This window comes from Mastomys coucha, unplaced genomic scaffold (genome assembly GCF_008632895.1).
Source record: "Mastomys coucha isolate ucsf_1 unplaced genomic scaffold, UCSF_Mcou_1 pScaffold9, whole genome shotgun sequence".
NCBI lineage: Eukaryota > Metazoa > Chordata > Mammalia > Rodentia > Muridae > Mastomys > Mastomys coucha.
This window is the reverse complement of record NW_022196915.1, coordinates 65,897,297-65,911,854: the sequence shown is the minus strand read 5'-3', so window position 1 is coordinate 65,911,854 and position 14,558 is coordinate 65,897,297. Positions and strand designations below refer to the sequence as shown.

At 42.9% G+C, this 14,558-nt stretch overlaps 1 protein-coding gene across 7 annotated transcripts in view; it reads right to left on the bottom strand.

Moving 5' to 3' along the window:
- Mtrf1 (mitochondrial translation release factor 1) overlaps positions 1–14,558 on the bottom strand; it is a 27,704-nt gene that overhangs the window by 8,717 nt on the left and 4,429 nt on the right. For all 7 annotated transcript variants that reach the window (XM_031362329.1, XM_031362333.1, XM_031362334.1 and 4 more), the window contains 7 exons: positions 13,604–14,026; positions 12,703–12,794; positions 11,368–11,449; positions 11,073–11,180; positions 7,035–7,207; positions 4,828–4,945; positions 830–966 (listed from right to left, as the gene is read on the bottom strand). In XM_031362329.1, coding sequence (XP_031218189.1) covers positions 830–966; positions 4,828–4,945; positions 7,035–7,207; positions 11,073–11,180; positions 11,368–11,449; positions 12,703–12,794; positions 13,604–14,018 — 1,125 coding nt within the window. In that variant the 5' untranslated portion in view covers positions 14,019–14,026. The remainder of the gene's footprint in view (positions 1–829; positions 967–4,827; positions 4,946–7,034; positions 7,208–11,072; positions 11,181–11,367; positions 11,450–12,702; positions 12,795–13,603; positions 14,027–14,558) is intronic.

Here is a 14,558-nt window from a genome sequence, read left to right as displayed (position 1 = left end):
ATCTGCATAAGAGCTCCTTGTGGTTTTTCTGGTCTTTGCCTTTCTAAGCTGGCCCTCAGAAATGTTTGGGTTGTAGCCTTAGCTCCCGAAGTCTGAGCTTCGTCCCTGATCCATCCATCAGTCTGGGGTGTGCGTTCAATAAACTATCCCTGTCTGATTAAGATCAGTGTTTGCATGGTTTGTGGGGTGACTCCTGGATCCCAGCAACTATAAATATATATCAAGCAAAATTCAAAAAGTTCCAAAGGGCATGAAATGAAAAGGCAATCTCTCTTTTATTCTTCATCCCAAGGCTCCAGCAGCAATCTCCCTTCTTTCTTTCAGAAGGCCATTTAAATTTGATTCATACTGAGTTGTAATTAAAAACCACAGGCCTTTAAGTATCTGAAAATCTACAAATTTCAAGAGAATTATTTTGTCTTAAAACCAAATTTTCCTGCTGGTCATAGTAGCTCACACCTTTAATCCCAGCTCTTGGGAGGCAGAGTTTGAGGCCAGCCGAGTCTAGTTCCAGGACAGCCTGGGCTACACAGAGAAAACCTGTCAGGAAAAAAAAAAAGCAAAACCAAATCAAAACAAAACAAATTTCAGTTTAAGACAATTAGAACATAAACACTGCAGGGAAACAAGTAGGAAATACTTCTGTTTATTCATTTACTCCTTTGGAAACTGGCTTGCCTGGATGCAATGAATAATCCCTTAGGCTACTTGCTTACAAAAACAGCACGTGTCAGGTGTTCTATGACACTTCTATTCACTAAGGACATGCACTGCATTTGTACATAACAATGACTTTGCTACAGCACTGTCATTGCTCCACAAGGCTTACCTGCAGTTTTCTAGCATTCTGCTGCTGACACCTGTCTTTCTCGATTATTTGTTGGTAGAGTCTGGCTCTCAATACACGCAACGCTATTTCTTTATTTTTCAGCTGTGATCGTTCTTGTTGGCACTCTACTACCAGTCCTGAAAAACAAGCAGAAGTAACTGTCACCTATCATTTCCTTAGGTCCAATAAAGAAGAAATGAGGAACATTTTATTCATTGTTTGTGTGTGACTGGGTCTCACTGAGTACCCTGCCTGGCCTTGAACTCACAGTCTGCCTCTGCCTCAGGAGTTCTGGAATTAAAGGCATGGGACACCACACCTGGCTGAGAAACATCGTGAGGCGAAAGATTAATCAGGAAATTTGACAAAAGATAAGCAACAGTTTAGATTTAGTAGAATTTAGAAATTGTTGGTAATAGCTCTAGGTGCCTATTTAGATTCTGATGTCTGAACAAGATAGTTCGCCATTTTCTTTCTTTTCTTTTTTTTTTTTTTTTTTTTTTTTTTTCCAAGGTACTCATTATCTAGCCCGGGCTCACTATGTATACCAGGCTGGCCTGGAACCCACAAAGAACTGCCTGCCTCTGCCTCCCAGCTAAGTGAGGGGTTAAAGATGCGTGTCCACAAGCTGGTGACCCTCCATCAGCCTCTCAAGTGCTAGGCTTACAGGAGCGAGCTGTGAGGCAAGCTACTTCAGGAGGGAAGGCTGAGGCAGCAGCTAGTTACATTTACTCTTGTTCTCTGAGCAGTTCCTCTCTGTTTTTTTTTTTTTTTTTTTTTTTTTTTTTTTTTTTTTTTTTTTTTTTTTTTTTTTGCTCATCCGGGTATTTTTCCAAGAGCAATCTGCTACCATCCTCTATGGAGTGCTGACCCAACCTTTGTCCTACACAGGGAGCACTTGGCCTTTCCTCTTTCAATTACAAATACACAAAAGGAGGGCTGATGTTGACAATACACCTTTATGTATGTCTGGGGATGTAGCTCAGTGACAGAGCATGTGTCAAGCTAGCAGGAGTGAAGCCTGGGCTTCCATTCTTAGCGATATCCATTTTGTTCCATGCCTGCCAGCTATTTCATATTGTTGCTGTAACATGCCTGCCAGTCACTGTCACAGGGAAATGACTTGGCTCAAGGGTATGCTGACCACATACCCTGCTTTGTTCTATTTGTTCTGAATGTTCTGTATATGGTTTGTTAATCTTAAGAAACCTCACAAAGCTTTACATAGGAACCATCACATCAAAGATCAAGTGTATCTGTACCCAGTTAATTCTACTCAATTGATCCTGGCGGTAGTGGAGCTCCTTGCTACCCGCCCCAGTGTTCTGGGTTCCTAAATGAAAAACACACACACACACAGCCTTTATATTATGATAAGTCTTAAACAACTCAATGGCTGGACCACTTCCTAACCTCCACATGGCTCCACCCCCTCCAATATTCCTGAGTTATTACTTACTAAAATCTATAACCCATCTTTGCTGCTCTACACCAAGTCGGGGGCTCTCTTGGAGCATGATCCCCTGGCTCCTCCTACATGGTGGCTATGCTCTCTGTCTGCATCTCTCAGGGGTGGTCTCTCTCCTCTCCTTGTCCCAGCATGGAGGTTCTCTCTTTCCTTTTTTTTTGTTTTTTTGGGTTTTTTTTGGTTTTTCGAGACAGAGTTTCTCTGTGTAACCGTGGCTGTCCTAGACTCACTCTGTAGACCAGGCTGGCCTCGAACTCAGAAATCCGCCTGCCTCTGCCTCCCAAGTGCTGGGATCAAAGGCGTGCGCCACCACCGCCCAGCCGGTTCTCTCTTTTCTTTCCTCAGTCCCTTGTCCTGGAATCCTAAAAGTTCTGCCTCTGTCTCCCTGCCTAGCCACTGGCCACCAGCAACTTTATTTACCAATCCAAACCAACTTGGGGCAGGGTTCCCTCAGTGTCTTAGGTGCAGACGTGCAGATTCTTGTGCAGTTTTGGGGACCCAGATTAACATAATACAAGCAGCATTAGACTAAACCCACAACAGTCAATATGAACTGTTAGGTCTAAAATGGCTTGAGTCAGAGCTGACCACTGGGCATCCCTTCATGCACCTACATATGAGCTCACTATGTTTTTTTTGTGGCTGACACTGAAGAATGCTACTAATAAGCCCAAGAGTTATAATTCTAATACTCACGCTCTGTATCTCAATGTTCTGAAATTCCCTGTTCACCACCCATCCACCACCTCCCTTACTTTACTCAGGACCAATCAGCCTCAAGGTTAGCTTGCCCTTTAAACCTTTGAGCCTGCTTTTCCATATAAAAAGTCTACTCTGAGAGCAGACTACGACTGTAATTAGTCTCAAGTCCTTTTTGCAGTCCTGGACATCCAGCATCATGGTGTGCGTTCAATAAATGATTCTTGCTTAACTGAGGTCAGGGTTTGAACCCCAGCAAGTATTACACTTCCACCACCCAACTCTGTACCACCAACAAACAAGACAGGTGCAGTGCCCCTGTGGTCGGGGAAGACAGGTGCAGTGCCTGTATGGTCGGGGAAGACAGGTGCAGTGCCCGCGTGGTTGGAGGCCTTGGCATCAGAGGTAGATGGGAAACACCTGATGTAGGTGCTAAGAACTGCATTCCAGTATAAGAGCTTAACTGCAGCTATTTCTCCAGTCCTGGCTTAACATTTGACAGTGCCTGCTGACCAATCATGAGGACCAGAGTTTGAATCCTCATAGCCACATAACAAGTCAGGTGTCTTCACAAACACTTATAAAGTCCAGCTCTTTGGGATCAATCTCCTTCCAGTTTTCATGTATGCAGAAACTTATACACATGCAAACATTCACACAGACACACACACATACATAATTTTTTTTTTTTTTAGTAATTTAAAAAGAAATGAAAATACAAAAGGAAAACTGATTTTAGTCTGAAAAGTGATGCTAATGCACCACATAATAAGTTGGGCAATGACAGTCTGCATATATACAATAGCTGTCCTATAAAATCTTATTGCCTACTGAGACTTAACTTTTCTATCATTTATAGTTTTCACCCAGTGATAAAACTGTGGAATGATACATTCCTCAGTGTATCACTGTTGTGAAACAACGTATGTAAAATCACCTTAAAAAAAAAAAAACCTTATAATTTATCCAGGTGACCGAATCCACAGCAATGGCGTGCCTGTGTGTCTGTGCTGTATCTCTGACCCCTCGGAGCTGGACTGGAGCACCACCCCTGAAGCCATAGCTGTCCAGTATATCCAAGCACAGATATGCTTACCACCTGCATCCTTCAGAAGAGGAACTGTGTCTAGACAGAAAGAAAAACCAGATACCACTGGCAAATCAGACCCAGAAGTCCATTGCCATCTGTAAAAGCTTTGTGCAAGAAACTGCAAACTGCCGGGCAGTGGTGGCGCATGCCTTTAATCCCAGCACTTGGGAGGCAGAGGCAGGTGGATTTCTAAGTTCGAGGCCAGCCTGGTCTACAGAGTGAGTTCCAGGACAGCCAGGGCTATACAGAGAAACCCTGTCTTGAAAACCCCAAAAACAAAAACAAAAAAAAGAAAGAAAGTGCAAACTGCCATAGGACCAATGCCCTCTGAGTGTTAGCTAGTTATAGTTAGTACATAAAAGGGAGAGAAAAATGAAAACTGTCGAGGTTTGAATGAGAATGGCCCCTACCAGCTCAGATATTTGAATGCTTGGTCCTCAGTTGGTAGAACTGTTTGGAAAGGATTAGGAGGTGTGGCCTGATTGGGGGAGGCTTGTCACTGGGCGGTGGGGGGGTGGGTTCAGCTAGCTCTCTCTGCCTTGTGCTTGTAGATCAAGACACAAGCTCTCAGCTACTGTTCCAGCACCACGACTGCCTGCTGCCATGTTTCCTGTCACAATGGTCTAACCCTCTGAAACCATGAGCCCTGAATCAAACATTTCCTTTTATAAATTGCCTTGGTCACAGCGTCCTATCCCAGCAATAGAAAGTAACTAAGACAGAAGCAGAGGCCTGGCTCACCTGTGGGGATATGGACAAGCCTCACGGCACTGTCTGTTGTGTTAACATGCTGCCCACCTGCTCCTTTGGCTCGAAATGTGTCTACTCGCAGATCCCTGGGATCCACTTTCACAGCTACCTAGGACAAAAAAAAAATATAGCATGAGTAAATTCACAATCCCACAAACACTTTATTCTGAGATTTTTCAAATAAACTAAACTTTTTTTTTTTTTTTTTGGTTTTTCAAGACAAGGTTTCTCTGTGTAGCCCTGGCTGTCCTGGAACTCACTCTGTAGACCAGGCTGGCCTCGAACTCAGAAATCCGCCTGCCTCTGACTAAACTATTTTTTTAAAAGATTTATTTATTATCATATGTAAGTACACTGTAGCTGTCTTCAGACACACCAGAAGAGGGCATCAGATCTCATTATGGGTGGTTGTGAGCCACCATGCGGTTGCTGGGATTTGAGCTTACCACCTTTGGAAGAGCAGTTGGTGCTCTTACCCGCTGAGCCATCTCTCCAGCTCAAAACTAAACTATTTAAGTAAACCATGAATTACAAAAAAAAAAAAAAAAAAAGCTGAGCTGGTGAGATGGCTCAGAGAGTAAGACTGCTTTTCCAGAGGTCCTAAGTTCAAATCCCAGCAACCACATGGTGGCTCATAACCACCTGTAATGAGATCTGATGCCCTCCTCTGGTGTGTCTGAAGACAGCAACAGTGTACTTACATTTAATAAATAAAAAAATAAATCTTTTAAAAAAAAAAAAGATTTACCCACACCTCACCCTCAGCTGAGTCAGGGTTTCTTTGTGTAATTCTAGCTGTTCAGGACCTCACTCTTTAAATCAGGCTGGCCTCAAACTCAAAGGACGCAAAGATCCACCTGCCTCCTCCTTCCAAGTGCTAGGATTCAAGGCATGTGCTTCCACCACTCAGTTAGATAAACAACCAGTTTCAATGAGATGCTATTTTAGTTTGGAGGTGATGAGGCTTGAACTTAGGGCAGTATGCATGCTAGGCAAGCATTCTACCTTCGAATGGCACCCCACTTAAAGGATGCGGCTTTTAAGCCTGGACTTAGAATGGTATGAGATCACTGAATTATGTCACTTTTAAGAGTTTTGCCATTGATTATCTAGACCATAAAGATGTCTATAATGTACATTATTGATACGCATTGTCACCAGAGCCCTGATAGAAGCTCACTAAGATCTCCTTGGATCCCATGCCACATGTACAGTGAGACAAGTGAGCTGCTCCACATTCTACTGTTCTTGGTCACAGTCAGACAGGGTGACTTTCTACCTTCTTGTTTCAGCTCTCACACAGACAGCCCAGGATGGGTAGAGTGGGTGGGGCAGGGCAGTGTAGGACAAAGGAGCTTTGATTTGGGGTTAGCTATGCAGGGCTTTAGCCTCAGTGGAGCAGCCTCAGGCTAATCACTTCTGAGACTTATTTTCTCTCTTATAAGGCGAAGGAAATTGAACCTAGCAGGTGGGTTGTTTTTGAGATTTAAGACTATAACCTACAGCCAGGCTGTGGTGGTGCACGCCTTTAATCCCAGCACTTGGGAGGCAGAGGCAGGCTGATTACTGAGTTCGAGGCCAGCCTGGTCTACAGAGTGAGTTTCCGGACAGCCAGGGCTACACAGAGAAACCCTGTCTGGAAAAGACAAAACAAAACAAAACAAAAAGACTATAACCTACATGAGCTACATATATGTATGTGAATGGGTGAATTTTGAGCTACTGAGTAAATCCTTAAGCACTGCTCCTAAGGCTAAATGGTCTCTCTTCTCTTCCCCCTCCCCACTGTGTGCGTGCATTTATTGGTGAGTCACATTTTAATTCCTTGAATTTTATTTGAAAAGGGGATCTGGGGCTGGAGAGATGACTCAGAAGTTAAGGGCGTTGGCTGCTCTTCTAAAGGTCCTGAGTCCAATTTCCAGCAACTACATGGTGGCTCACAACCATCTATAAAGGGATCTGATGCCCTCTTCTGGCATGCAGATGTACATGCAGACAGAACATACAAATTGGTGCAGGCCTTTAATCCCAGCACTAGGGAGGCAGAGGCAGGCAGATTTCTGAGTTCGAGGCCAGCCTGGTCTACAGAGTGATTTCCAGGACAGCCAGGGCTACACAGAGAAACCCTGTCTCAAAAAAAAAAAACAGAAAAAACAAACAAACAAACAAATAAACTAACCATGTCCTGAGGAAGTTACCTCATCTGGTTGTGGAAGGACAATAACTGACATTGTTCCCGTGTGGATACGCTGCATCCGTGATGACAAGCCCACCTCTGGGATTCGCTGAACTCGATGGATCCCACCTTCATACTTCAAATGCTTATAGACACTATCACCGGAAATTCGGGCAGCTGCGTGATGGAGTCCACCTAGGGAAAAAGATTCAGAAATACTAGTGCAGTCTACTTTGAAAGAGATTAGAATTATACCTAGCCTTAATCTAAGGCCTGTCCGTCAGGACAGCACATGAAATGGAAACTCAAGCTATATAAGCTATGGTATCCAATACAGAATAAAATAAAACAAGTATTACTTATGGTCATCTCTGGGGAGGTGAATAACAGTGCACTTTATCTCTTACTTCTTGTACCAGTTACTTATTTACTTATTTATTTAGCGATAGGGTCCTGCTATGTAGTCCAGACTGCCCTTGAACTCACAATTCTGTTTCAACCTCTCAAATGCTAGGATTTGAGATACAGCTGCAGGTAACATCTGGCTTGTACTTTTTGGATTCCAACTTTTCTATCCTTATAGAATAGTTGGATAGTTCTTTACTTTTACTTTGTAATGATAAGAAAAATACCATTTAAGAAAAAAGGAATACTGGGATATTTCCTGCACTGAATTTCCTGTAAATTTTTAGGCAAATATGTGCCATACATCAGAAAATGCTCAATAACACAATTTCATACTATTGAATATCTTTTATCCTTTCTGACTCTCAAGAATTAAAAGTTAATTCTTACCTGCGGTGTGGAAAGACTGTCACACACACAGACATAGTGGTTAGGCTTTAGCTTTTTATCAAATAGTCTTTTAAAAACATTTTTATGATATAAGAAGTTATACAGTAGCAGAAAAAGGCACTTCCTGCCAAGCCTGACGACCTGAATTTTAAAGTCTGAAAGTTGTCCTCTGACCTCTACATGGACCCCACAATGCACCCCTCCTCCCAAAATAAATGAATTAAATAAATGTAAAAGAGGTAAACAACTCCATGAATATCCAGAGATTCAAATATGTAATTCAGTAACTGCCTGCTTCCCCCCACACACACCCCTCACCCCCCCACCCCCCACCCCCCGTTCCTCCCCAGGTGCCTTTCAGTCCCAATCCTTCCCCTTCCCTATGAGGGTCCTAGTCTAAGTTCTGCTGCTGTGATATGACACTCTGAAAGGAAAACAGCTTAAGGGGGAAGGGGCTTACTTTAGCTCATAATTCCACATTACAGCCAGGTGGTGGTGGCACAGGCCTTTAATCCCAGCACTTGGGAGGCAGAGGCAGGCGGATTTCTGAGTTTGAGGCCAGCCTGGTCTACACAGTGAGTTCCAGGACAGCCAGTGCTATACAGAGAAACCCTGTCTCAAAAAAAAAAAAAAAAAAATCCACATTACAGCCCATCACTGCTGGGAAGTTTAGGTAGGAACTTGAAGTAGCTGATTATATCTACAGTCAAGCAGAGACAAAAATAAACACATACATGCCCACTGTTCAGCTGCCTTTCTCTATTCTTCTACTGTCCAAAGGCCTAAAACTAGGGCATGGTGCTACCCACCTTGAGGCTGGGCCTCCCTACATCAGCTAAGGCACTCAAGATAATCACCTACACACAGCCTGTAGGCTGGTCCAGTCTAGACAGTCCCTCACTTAGACTTTCTTACTAGATGTGTCAAGTTGACCCTCAGCATTACAGAGAGTCGACACATGGTCGCCTTTACTATCTTCTTTGTCATAACTGTATTTACCTGCATGTCCTCCTTAGACACCAGAGAGAAGTCTTTTCATGCTTTGTCATGCAAAAGTCTTCGGCTCAATGCCCATCACTTCTAGCCCCAGGGGATATGTCCTCTAAGTCTTTTAATCTCTAGGTCCTTCATTCATTTCTCACATTCCTATACATTATGAGGAACTACTGGGAACTTGACCTACACAAGTCCCAGTAATAGTCGGGTTTGCTGACTGTATGCTTGTGTGTGTGTGTGTGTGTGTGTGTGTGTGTATTTTTAGCTTTTAAATATTATGTGCATTGGTATTTTGTCTGCATGTATGTTTGTGTGTCATATCCCCTGGAACTGGATCCAGTTACAGACAGTTGTGATGCAGGGAATTGAACCCAGGTCTTCTGGAGAACAGCCAGTGCTCTTAACTGCTGAGCCATCTTTCCAGTCCAACTGCATACTCTTGCTGCAAGCCAACCTGCTCTGCTGCTGAGATTTGGCAGTGGGGTCCAGAGACTGGGTCAAACATCAGCCTGAGCCCTGGGCAAGATTACAGGAGACATGCGATGCCTGATATCTCTCCTTTAATAGTAAGATGGGGTCAGTGACTTGACCCAGTGGGTACAGGAACTTGCTGTCAAGCCTGATGATTTGGGTTCAATCCCTGGGACACACATGGCATGAGAGAACTGACTCTTGCAAGTTATCCTCTGACCCCCACATGCACACTGCAGCACACATGCACCCCTCTGCAAACATATGGTCTCCACAGCTTCTTATCAAGTTTAATGCACTAGGGTTTTAATGCAACAGTCTTACTGATTCCTTTTTTACTCATCAATTAAAATAGATTATTTATAAAGATACATCTTCCAGGTCTGGTGGCACATGCTTTTAACTCCCACACTTGGGAGACAGAGGTAGGTGGATTTCTATGAGTGGAAGGTCAGCCTAGTCTATATAGGGACAGCCCAGCTACACAGTAAGACCTTATTTTAAAAAATAAAAGAATAGCCGGGCAGTGGTGGCACACGCCTTTAATCCCAGCACTCCAGAGGAACAGACATTCAATCTTTGTGAATCTGAGGCCAGCCTGGTCTACATAGTGAGTTCTAGGATAGGCAGAGCTATGCAGTGAGAACTTAAAAGGGATGAAAGAAAGAAGGATGGAAAGAAAGAAAATTATTCTCCCCCTCCCATGCTCTTTACTTCATGCTGAATACAAACATTTGAATCCTACAACTTTCCTGTATAAATTAATAGAACAGTATCAGGCTGACTGAGTTTCAACCAAATTCCTTTCTTCCTAGCTATATGCAATTAGCTAGCTTACATAACTCGCCCATGCTTTGGCTCCCTGATTTGTAAACCACCGCCACCATCTTTGTCTATGGTATTACACAGATTAAAGAGGAGCTATTCATACTGATCATCTGACCAGTGCATATAAAGGAGTATGACACATTTTTCAGTTCATCTACTTATCAAGAGATTTTTGCAGGGGGAAACAGAAGAGAAATAAATACAATGTTGACATTTAGCTATGAGACTGTGGTCATCCACTGGCCACCTGGACCAATGTGCCAGCATCTGGGAGGAAAGGTTAACAAAGATCCCTGCTACCTACAGTTCAAAAGACAGCTAAAGAGCTGATATCGCTCCCCTAGGGAAAGGTAGTAAAGGTGTACTGCTGGACTGGCCAGTCTGTACCAACCACAGTTTACTAATGCCACATACTGAGTTCCCTCTGCTGTTACCTAACTAATCCTTTCACTCCACTCTGATTTTCTAGTTTATCGTTAATTACCCCTCTGTCTATCATGGTGTAGTACTGTGTTACACAGCAGACAGAACCTATGGGTCATCTTCTGACTGTATTTTATTAGTACTATTATTTTTAAAATTTAAAAAGCTTGTATGTATGGGTGTTTTGCCTGTATGTCTGTCTGTAAACTACATGCATGCCTGGTGCCCTCAGAGGCCGGAAGAGGCCTGGGACTGGAGTTACAGATGGTTTTGAGGTGTGAATCTCCATGAGGTACTGAGAATTGAACCTGATCCTCTAGAAGAACGACTATTGCCCTTAACCAGAGGCCCATCTCTCCAGCCCCTGTTATAAGATTGGTTTTTTGTTTTTGTTCTTTATACACTTTTCAAGTTTTAATTTATTCATTATTTATCCTTTATTTATTGAAACAGGATCTCACTTTGTAGCTCCACCTAGGCTAGAATTGAATACATAGACCAGACTAGCCTCAAACTCTCAGAGATTTATCTGCCACCATATGCTTACCATAATCAGCTGGTGTATAATTCAGCAGCTCAAATTTCCAGCGTTTATAGTATGAATAATTCTGGTACATATCAAATATTTCTCGGGTAAATTGTTGGCAGATATCACCTATGAGAGAATACACAAACTACTCAGTGAGCACAAATATTTAAGAGCGCCATCCTTAGGCACAGGTACTCAGGCAATGAGCATTTCCTAAACTAAACACGTGCAGTAGGCTTCTCAGGGACAGTGATGCCAAATCAAGGTCAAACTCAGTTTTCAAAACTCTATTACAATACATGGACTCTCTGACCTCCAGTAGTTCTTCCAGATGTCACTTCTAGAATAATGTCACTCTGATCACACTTCTCCTTAGGCACTAAATGCTCCAAAAGCTGGAAAAGAAGGAAAATGCAATTGCTGATGTGTTTATTTTCCTTGGTATATTATTACTTGAAATTAAATCAAAGGCCTTAAAACAGTTTTTTGAAGTCAGTAATTAACAAAACCATGTAATATCCCAAAGAGGCAAGCCTTAAAACCATATCCTAAGGAATCCAATTAGATGGTCAATTCATATGACAATGAAGCTACTTATCTGAGCATTTTCTGCAATGTTATCACATTATCTTAATTTTCTAAAATGAAGTTAATTACGATCAAAGTCCAGACTGCCATTCAACTTTGTTCAGATTTTGCCTCTTAAATAAGATTAGCTCTACACAGTAGCATCTTTCATCTGATGAATGAAGCAAGTCTTTGAAATTCTTCATTTGCTCCAAATGACTTCTGACATATAATTAGAGACTCTTCCTTGCTATAAATGATGGTCAGCATGATACCATACCTTGCATTCTTGGTGGGGTCATTCTGTCTAAAAACTATATTAAGGGGACTCAAAGTGAGATTCAAATAGCTTCTTTCATGTGACAGAAAAAAAAAAAAAGGGTGGAGGTGGCGTCCCTAGGTTTCTAATAAAGTTTTCCTTTTAGGAAGAATAGGCAGTTTTCCTCTTGCTCACTAAAAGGTCTTTCGGAGCAAACTAAACACACACGTGTTCTGACCCTTCTCCCTACCACACTTCTCTGAAACACTCCAGTTCCTGGGTGAGAAAGCTAGACTAAGGGCTGCTTTTGCCTTTGGTGCTCTAGGTGATGTCTCTATTGATCCTTCTAAGTCCCCAAAAGTCCCTAAGTCCCACAGTAAGAAAGCTGAAGAGACGAGGATGCCTACCACAGAAAGAAACATGGCACACAGCGCTATGGTCTTCATTGTCTTTAAAAACAGACCACATACTGAACTCCAAGAGGCCGCTACTGTGGGACTTGTCTTTCCATACCTAGACTGCCAGCTGAAGCTACCATCCTACCATGAAGCCCGAGAGTCCCCAGCATGCCAGAGGCTCACAGTTCTAACTGAAGACCTGCAGTAACTAGCTGCCTCTACCCTGGGGACTCATTCCATCGGATTCAGCATGCACGCTTTCAATCTAATACAATCACCATGAACCTACCAAGCCCTTCTCACACTTGAAACCATCTGACTTGTCCTGTTGGGGCAGTTATCTTGAACATCAAAGCGTGTTCTAGGAAGAACACGAATCCTTCATGTTAGCACGATTGAGATCAGTCTCCTGCCTGGAGCATACCTCACTATACAGTCTGTGGATCTTCTGATCAATGATTTGCCTTTCTTCGGATACAAGTTCTTGCAACTGCTTTTCATCTTGTTCATTTAGACCTAAAATCAGCAACGGGGATAATAGCAAACTCTTTAAAATTCTTACAGACAAAGTATGCACTAACTACCTCATTGGCATCTACAAAGTTTTTCGTTTGTTTTGAGACAGAGTCCCACTAGACAGTCCAGGCTGGCCTTGACCTCCCTGCCTTCCAGTCTCCGTCTCCTAAGGCCCTGTCTGTGGGGGAACCTGAGAATGCTGTGCCTGGTGGAAAAACAAGTGGTGAGAGGCGAGAAGGAAGTTCTGTTCAGCATGACTTAGTCAGCCAGGCTGGCTCCAACTTCTGGAGTCCAACACCAGTCCAGTTTATTTTAGACATAATTAAGTACAGTATGTACCATCTTGGAAAAATAAGTTTCCTGGTAACAATTATCCCAATCACATGTATACAATAAAGCTTAAGGTGTGACTGCATTGATGTGGTCTCTACCAGGAAGATGGGTTCTATAGCTTAAGGGCCTAGGTTCTGGTGTGGTCTCTGAGATAGATAGAGGTCACCAGGCTGTAAAGTGCACGTGACACATAGACTCTCTCACATTACTCCCTTGCATGGAAGAGGAACCATCATTTCTGTATTCCTGAATGTAGAACAGCACTCAGTAAATTAAAGCCTATGATGATATCAGGTCTCCTAGATTCTAAACCTATAGGTAAGTACTACAAAGAGCCTGGACTCTTAGCACTCCCTTGGTAACTGAACCTCGTCAAACACCGAGTATATAGTGAACTTATTCTCTGTAGGCTTTTACACAGAGTTCAAAGTTTAATCAATTCCATACTTATATACACATATACATCCTTTACCTACTTTTACACATGGACTTTAATTCTTCAATGGCTTGTTCAGCCTCCTGAATTTCTTGATAAACAGCCACAAGTGGTGCCAACTGAGCATGCCTTCGGTGTAAGGCCCTTCGGTCTCCATTCTCAGAGATACCCTGCAAACACTGGTCAAGGGTTTGGTACTCTTTATGCAGGTCTTCCATATACTTCTGTAGAGCTTTATGTTTCCAAAGCTTCCTGGTGTCTTGATGACAGTAGCCCCTGGACCAGCTCTTATTTAAGAGCTGAGAGAGAACATGAGTCTTGTTTTGTCTAGAATTCCACAGCCTTGTATTAAGGCTCATCTGTCTAAATTGCTGACAGCAGAGGAAGACATGCCTCTGAGGGCACGCACTGAGAGACGGATTCCGAAAAAGCCAAATACACAGGTGACGATTCATCTTGGCAGCTGTAATGTAAGACAGAACAGTTGGGAAAATCAATTCTAAAGATAGATGGAGTTTCAGAGAAACCTTTAGCTCACAGCCTCATTTAGATCCAAAGATGGTCAATTGCCACGCACACTCGTCTACTCCCGTCACATCCATAATATCGGGGATAAAATCCTGATAAAGGATAAGAGCCAATAAGACTTCAAAAGGGGTTCTGTGCCTCCTGGATTTCAGACAGTTGCTGGTATCCCCTAACTCAGACATGTTCCAGATCAGTCTTTCCAATCATCAACACGGCCTCATAATTAGGCATAAAGCTACCCCAAGTAATGATTTGTAAATGGTTAAGATTGGGCATTATCTCCTGGCCGACACAATGTTTCCAACTATCCTAGTTTAATGTTTTAAGTACTAGAGAGTAATTGAAAGGTTTCTCTCGCTCTAAGACATTAGCTGAAAGAGTTAGGTCGGGATTCCCCATTGCCTACCTCCAGCAAGAACCAGAGAATTAGCATAAGAATACCTCAACAGGGAGGGCTCCACCCCTCT